Consider the following 7,888-nt stretch of genomic DNA (forward strand, 5'->3'; position numbering starts at 1 on the left):
TCCTTAAACCTCCTCCAGCCCCAACCAATGGACCTTAAAGCTCCTCCAGCTCCAAACAATGGACCTTAAAGCTCCTCCTTCCTGGGGCAGAAGCTCCACAAGTGTCTTCTCTTACCTGTGGCCTCGATGTACTCGATGCACCTCTCGATGAAGATGGGGATGGGTTTCTCTGCTGTCACCACGCTGGTCAAGGGCACCCCAAAGTAGGTGCTCTCCCACGTGGTCTTCGTGATGGACGGCCGAGGTTTGGGCTTGGGTTTCTATGGGACAAAGGGAAGAGAAAGCCAATATCCCAAAGGGCCCGTTTATCCCATGAGTCCGGTCCCACCAAGACACATGGAGGACAATGGGCCAGTTTCCCCAGCCATTTACTGCTTATCCCAATGGTTTCTGGCTTATCCCAATGGTTTATGGTTTATCCCAATGGTTTCTGGCTTATCCCAGTGGTTTGTTGCTTATCCCAGTGTTTTACTGCTTATCCCAATGGTTTCTGGCTTATCCCAGTGGTTTATTGCTTATCCCGGTGGTTTCTGGCTTATCCCAGTGGATTATGGCCTATCCCAGTGGTTTCTGGCTTATCCCAGTGGATTATGGCCTATCCCAGTGGATTATGGCTTATCCCAGTGGTTTATGGCCTATTCCAGTGGTTTATGGCTTATCCCAATGGTTTCTGTCTTATCCCAGTGGTTTATGGCTTATCCCAATGGTTTCTGTCTTATCCCAATGGTTTATGGCTTATCCCAATGGTTTCTGTCTTATCCCAATGGTTTCTGGCTTATCCCAATGGTTTCTGGCTTATCCCAGTGGTTTATGGTTTATCCCAGTGGTTTATGGCTTATCCCAGTGGCTTCTGGCTTATCCCAGTGGGTGCTCTTGGAAGGACCCAAACCCTTCTGTGATCCCATGGATGGGGCTTGGAGCACCCTGGTTCAGTAGAGTATGTCCCTTCCCTTCCTATGGATCTCTGAAGGTCTCTCCCAACCCTCGCCCTTGGCCTGCTTGAGCTCCATGAAGTTCTCATGGTCCCACCTCTCCAGGTCCCTCCCACCCCACGGCTCGGTGTCATCACACACTTGCTGAGGGTGCTCCATCCCACTGTCCATGTTGAACCCAACAGCGATCCCTGAGGAGCACCGCTCCTCCCTAGGCAAGAACCTTGTGAGATGCCACCTAAGAGCAGCAAGAGGTTACAAGTTAGATGTGTCCTCAGCCCACCAGCATCTCCTCTGGTTGGACACATCCAGCTTCACCCATTTCTTTAAGTGGCTCGAAGGTAACAGTGACTTTACTACGACTTTACTATGACTTTACTACATTCATCCATGTTAAGCAGCAGATGGAGACCACGTCCCAGAGCACCCACTGGATGGGTTGTCCTTCAAAAGTCATCGCTTCTGAGTATGGAACCAAGTTGCTCAGAAGCACATTGTGAAGATGAAGTGGTCAGAGCTGAACGCTCACGTGGAGGCGACTGAAGCAGCGAATACATGAAGAACACACCATGTTCCTCACGGGGTCCTTCACACCATGAACGCCACAGAAGGAGCTTCCACCCTCACACAGGTCACTACAGAGACTCATAGACCCAACCATGGAAAGCCCTTGAAGAGCACCGAGTCCAACCCTTGCCCCAGCACTGCCAAGTCCACCACTAAAGCACGGTCCTCGGGGTCGTCCAAGCAACAACCTCATCCCACTGGCCACAAGCCCACGGGTCCAGCCTGTCCACATCCCTCTGCAGAGCCTCAACCTCCCCCCTCCCAATCCCACCACAACCTACCTTCGTCGTCCTCCTCAAGCTCCGCAAGATGTTCCTCCTCCTCGGATCTTCTCCATCGGCCGTTTCATAGGGAATAACAGCGTTATCCCCTTTATAGCCTTGGGAAGTCTGATCCTCCTCCTTCTTCCTGATGGGTCCAAGCTCGTCATCGCTCCCAACGCTGAAGCTGGTCCTGTAGCTTGCAAACCTGCCCAGCCTGGAGCAGCGGGTCCTGTACAACACTGGTTTGCCCACGACGGACACCTTGCGACCCCTCTCCAAGGAGCTGGTGTCCATCTCGCTGTCGGAGCCGTTGCCGCTGCCGTTGGACTGGGTCTTGTTGATGTTCCTGATGGTGATGATCTTCCCTTGGGTGCTGTCATGAGGCACCGAGTAGATGTTCTCCTCTTCGTTGCGAGGTTTCACCACGGCGTCCATGGGCTCCGCGTAGTCAGAAGGGTCAAAGCAATCAGTGGGCAACCAGCTAGTAGAAGACATGGATTTCCTCTGCCCGTCCCGGTGGCCTTGCTCCAAGTAGGACAGGTCCCCCTTGGTAATGTCAAAATGCACGGGGGGCTTTGGTTTCACTGGAGGAGGTACTTTGTTGTTGAGCTTGCTCTCAAAAGTGCTCATGACCGATATGAAGGACAAGCCATCGTTCCCCTCCAGCTCCATGGAGAGCTTTGAGTGGTCTTTGGCCAAGGTGGGCATAGACATGTCCTCTCTGAAGGGGCTGTAAGTAGGAGGTTCCGCGTCCTCCTCCGAGTCCTGCAGGTTGGAGTTGCAGAGAGGGGAACCTGCCCGTGGCGAGTTGAAGACCTCCTCCGTCGTGCTGCAGGCTTCGGCCACGTTGTCGTACATGTGGGTGGCTTCAATGATGGTCTTCTTCTCCACCACGTCTTTAAAGAAAGAGTGGAAGATCTCCAGCTTGTGCTGGGGTTGGCTGCAAGGAATGGTGGTGAACTTGCCGTCGATCTCCTGGGCGATCTCCTCCCCTTCAGTGAGCTGCTCCCTGCTCAAGTCGTTGTCCAGGATGTCGATGGAGCCGTCGGTGAGCGCCACGACCTGGATGGGGATGATGTCCTGCACCTCGCAGAGGAAGGCACGGAGCATGGCCAAGGACGCCTTGCGCTTGGCCGAGTAGAAGACAATGTAGCCATGGACCAGGCGGCTCTTCCTTATGCTGAAGGAGGAATGGTAGGAGAGGAGAGAGAGCTCCACGCGCCTCTTGTGAGGCCCGATGGACAACTCGAGGAGGACGGAGCTGCTGCTTCCACACTGGGAAGGTCGGTAGGTCTGGGACTGCAGGATGGGTAAGAGGATGTCATCTGTGTTGAAGGGATCTCCACACATCAAGCACATGACGATCCGAAGGTCAACGTCTACCAGGTCTTTGATGCTGGAGGTGGAGCTGACGAGGTTTAAGTTGCGTTTGGAGTCCAACAAGCCCTTGAGAACTTGGCTGATCTGCTTCTCGTTGATGTTCCGCCCATACCCGATGCCAGCAGAGGCGGGGTCCAGGAAGACACACTGGAGCTTGCTGGCGATCTGCTGGCCTTGCTGGATCAAGCTCTGCAGCGTCTCCCCACTGGTGTCCCCCCTCTTGTTCACAAGGATGAGGGTGAGGGGCAGGTGAACCAAGTGGTTGTCCCTCCTCCCCATGGTCGACTCGCGGCTCTTCTCGATGCTCTCCACCACGTAGGACAAGGACTCCTTGGAGTTGTAAAGGCAAAGACAACCGTGGGGTTGGAAGGTCGGGGTCTGGAAGGAGTTGACGGGGAGCCTGACGTTGCCCTCGATGGGCCTCAAGGACAACTCGTACATCTTGCCCTCGATCACGTACTTGTCGTCGTTGGTGCAGAGCGCCCGGATCTCGTTGGCCAACTCTCGGGCCAAGCCGTCCTTGCCCAGGATGACCAGGTTGATCCTATCGATGGTGGACTCCGAGAGCAGGTTCTTCTGGTTGCGCTCCGAAGGCCTGATGAAGCGGGAGCTGATGAGCTGCTCGATCTTGGAGTCCACGCAAACAGGGCAGCTGGGACAGGTCTCCTTGGTTGGGTGGTACACGAAGTGGATGTGCTTCAGGATGAGGGCGTCCCGCTCGGCCTGCAGCTTCTGCAGGGCTTTGAACCTCTGCTCCTCACCCAGCACGTCCTGAATGACGCCCATCTTCTCCTTGCTGGGTTTAGCATCGAGCTCCAGTTCGTAGAAGAGCTCCGAGTACTCCAAGAGCAGCTCCTGGAACTCCTCCTTGGCCTTCTCGATGATCTGCTTTTGGTGCTTGCTGTAGATGTCCATGTAAATGGACTCCTCCAGCCACAGGTAGAAGTCCTCGTTCATAATGAAGCTCCGTGCTTCCTCCCAGGGCTTCCCAGGGGTGATGAAGGGGGAAGTCTCCAGGTTCTCCTTGAAAGCCCTTCTCATTTCTGCCCTTTTCCTCTCGTTCCTCAGCTTTTCCAAGTGAGCTTCGTAGAGCTGCTTGGCGGGTTGGGTCTCCATCAGGTCGAAGGGAATCCGCTCGTTCTCCATGTTGTCAATGTGGCTCGTGGCATCCCACGGGGTCTCCTCCAACACAACGAACCACTTGAGGAAATCCGCCTTCGTCTCCAAGAGCTTCTCCACCTTCACACAGCTCAGATGATCCAGTTCATCCAGGTCTGGGATGAGGGCCTCGAAGGCTTGTGGAAGCACAGCGAGATACATCTTCCTCCGCCGCTCGATGTGCTCCTGCTTGAGGCGATGCACGTGCTGCAGGAAGAGCTTCTTGGCCTTCTGGGTCCCTTCCAGGTACACGTAATCCTGGTATTCCGGGGACGATTGCATCTTGAAGCTCACGTTGGTCCATGTCTCGTTGTGGTTCTTCACGATCCGACTGACCAACCACTCGTACTTGTCCTTAGCAGCAGCGATCTGTTGGCTTTGCTGTTTCAAAGCTTCAAAGTAAGGGATGATCTTGGTCTTCCCTCTGCTCTTATCAATGAGCTGCACCAAGGTGCTGAAAGCCAAGTCAATGTTCACATTGGATCTAGCCGAGGTCTCCACCACCTGGAGGCTCTTCTTGCTTAAGGCAAAAGTATGGGCATCCCTAATGTACCGCTCCACACCTTCATCGCACTTGGTGAGCACCACCACGATGGGCTTCTTTGTCTTTGCCAACTGGTTGTAGAGGTTGGAGATGAATTTGAGCTGCTCATCAAAGTTCCTGTTCATCCCTCTGCTAACGTCCACGCAGAGGAGAAAACCATCCACCAGCAGCTTCCCATCCGGCATCTGCTTCTGCTCAAAGTCCTGCTCCAAGCCAAGTTGATCAGTGCAAAAGTACATGAGCTTCTCAGCTGAGGCCAGCTTGGTGGCAGCAGCTCTCTTGATGTAGGGCTGCAGGGCCGTGCTGCGGTGGGGCTGGAAGGTCTGGTCATCGATGAACTCCGTCTGCTCCACCACGTGCATCTTACACTCCCCACAGTCCTCCAGGGACCTCCCAACTTCCCCCCAGTAGAGGAAATGGTCATTGTTGACCACTCGGCCCCCAAAGTCACTGGTGCTGAGCACCGAGGTGTGATCCAGGTGGAATTCATCCGCGCTGGGCCGGACAAAGCGGTTGCAAAGACAGGACTTCCCAATGCCACACTGGCCCTTCTCCTTCTCCGTCCCGGATAATCCCACCACGCTAATGTTGTAGGTGGGAATGCGAACATCTTGCTTTCTGGCCATCATCATCGTCCACACATCCTGTCCCACTCAACTGCTTCCAAGAGGATTCACTGCCGCGACCGGAGGAGCGCTTGGAAGGACACTTCTCAAGCCAGGCAGGGCCTGGTGGCGATGGGATTCCACCTTCTCATCCCGCATGGACCAGCAGCTTCAGTTCTTGGTGGGCCTCGTGGTTGAGCAGCCGAGGTTCTCCCCTGGAAGAAAGAGCAACCAGCATCAGTTGTAGCTCCAAAGCCACCCAAACCAGCCCAGCTCTGCCCTTCCCCAGCCCCAGCACTGAGGAGGTCCCGGCTGCATCCGACCGCATCCGACCGCAATTCCCACCACAAGCTGCTCATGTTGGGGAGGCAGAAGAAGGGCCTTGGTCTGCACCTCCTGCCCCAGGGAGCAGGACAAGGGGTCACCAGCAGAGGGAGGAGCCAAAGGGATCCATAGGGAAATGGGGTGGTTTCGCCGGCATTCCCAATTGGAAGGAAAGGGGGTCAAAGGAACCATCCCAACTTCCCTTTGCCTGCTGAGGAAGTCTGAGGGTGGTGGGACATTGGAATGGGTTGAATGGAGAAGGCTTGGATGAAGCAGGGCAGAGCCTGGAAGCGGGAAGCCCCAGCACGGCCCCATTCCCAACTGGATGAATGTCTTCCCACCATGTCCTACCAGCAGGAAGTTCCCCAAAATGGGTCATTTTGGGTCCAAAGCAATCCCATCCCCCAACAAAGCACCTTCCCGGACATTCCCACTGGATCTCGAACCCCATTCCCAATGTTCTGCACGAGCTAAAAGCCCCCGGAGATGGGGAGCTGCTGATTCCCAAGCCCAAAACCATGAGAGGAGGAGGCAGCAACATTCCAAGTGTCCAACAAGAGGATCCTGCACCACTTCCCACATTAATCCTTGGAGCAAAGGAGGGAATTCCGATGGAATGTCCACAAATCTGGTGAAATTCAGGGCGTGTGGCCACTTTTCCTGGTGGAAAAGCCACTTTTCCCCTTCCATTGGTGCACACGGATGCCAAAGGGATTCCACAATGGAATTCCAGAAGCAAAAGGGAATTCCAAGGAAAGCAGCTCCAGCAAAACCCAACTGACTGGGATACCAAAACGACTGGGATCATGGTCCAAACCCCACCTTGGTGCAGCCTATGGAATTCCTGAGGATCATCCCTATGGATCGCTCAGCTTCATTCCTTTCAAACGAGGCTTAAAGAGCCAGGAAGTTTTCCAGCCTTTTCCCACGCCGGATTTCCGCACGTGCTGGTGCTGGGATAAGGGGATCCCGCTCCCTTCATTCCCACTTGGCTCAGTCGAAGGAATCAAAGTCCAATGGGATATGGGAAGGGAAAAGCCGTGTCCAACCAGCTCCACTTTCAGTTTCTCCCTAAATCCCTGAGTCAGGAGTTACTCATTTACACCGGGAAAACCAGGAAGTCACCTGCAATTCCCAGCTCGGAGGGAGGGAATTCTGCTCCCATCCCTCTTCCAAAGAGGAGCCAAAGTCCAAAAGGGCTTTCCCACTGGAAAACTGGGAATGGCCAGAGCCACCGGTGATGCTGGATCCCAAAATTGGTGCTGGTTATCCCACAATCCCAGTTTGGGGCTGGTTATCCCGGGATCCCACAATCCTGAGCTCAATGGGCTCCTCTTCCTCTTCAACCTGCTGCCAGGGGCTAAACCAGCAGCGGAAGCAGCATTCCCACTTGGAATTCCCTCAGAGAGGGATTGGAGCACCTCCACTATGGAGAAGGTCCAGGGAGACCCTGGAGCAGCTTCCAGAGCCTAAAGGGGCTACAGGAGGAGCTTTGGACATGGGATGGAGGGATGGGATGAGGAGAAACAGCTTCCATCTGGAAGAGGGAAGAGTTGGATGGGATCTTGGGAAGTTCTTCCCTGTGGGTTGGGTTGGAAGGACCTTCAGCCAGCGTGACTCACATCATGGAATCATGGAATGCTTCGGGTTGGGAAGGAGCTGGAGATCATCCAGGTCCAATGGGGACACCTTCCATAGGGTTGCTCCAACCTGGCCTTGATGGTGATGGAGCAGCCAAACCGTCTCCATTCAACCCATCCCAGTGTCCCACCACCCTCATCAACCATGGACAATGTCTATGTGCAGGTCTCCATTGAGATCCTGACCATGGGCATGACCATGGGCAATGTCTATGAGCAGGTCTCCATCGCGATGTTGACCATGGGCAATGTCTATGTGCAGGTCTCCATCAAGATGTTGACCATGGGCAATGTCTATGTTGACCATGGGCAATGTCTATGAGCAGGTCTCCATCGCGATGTTGACCATGGGCAATGTCTATGTGCAGGTCTCCATTGAGATCTTGACCATGAGCAACATATATCTACAGGTATCTACATTATGGACCAACCAAAGCCCTTCCCAGTGTGTTACCACCACCAAGAAGCATCCAAC

General features: G+C 54.4%; 1 protein-coding gene across 1 annotated transcript in view; it reads right to left on the reverse strand.

Annotated features, from left to right (window-relative positions):
- ARHGAP35 (Rho GTPase activating protein 35) overlaps positions 1 to 5,476 on the reverse strand; it is a 6,858-nt gene extending 1,382 nt beyond the window's left edge. Inside the window, exons 1-2 of the mRNA XM_010019099.1 lie at positions 1,781 to 5,476; positions 116 to 260 (exon numbers count right to left, since the gene is read on the reverse strand). Coding sequence (XP_010017401.1) covers positions 116 to 260; positions 1,781 to 5,476 — 3,841 coding nt within the window. The remainder of the gene's footprint in view (positions 1 to 115; positions 261 to 1,780) is intronic.
- Between the last annotated feature and the right edge of the window lie 2,412 nt (positions 5,477 to 7,888).

This window comes from Nestor notabilis, unplaced genomic scaffold, assembly GCF_000696875.1.
Source record: "Nestor notabilis isolate BGI_N333 unplaced genomic scaffold, ASM69687v1 scaffold17737, whole genome shotgun sequence".
NCBI classification, from domain to species: Eukaryota; Metazoa; Chordata; class Aves; order Psittaciformes; family Psittacidae; genus Nestor; species Nestor notabilis.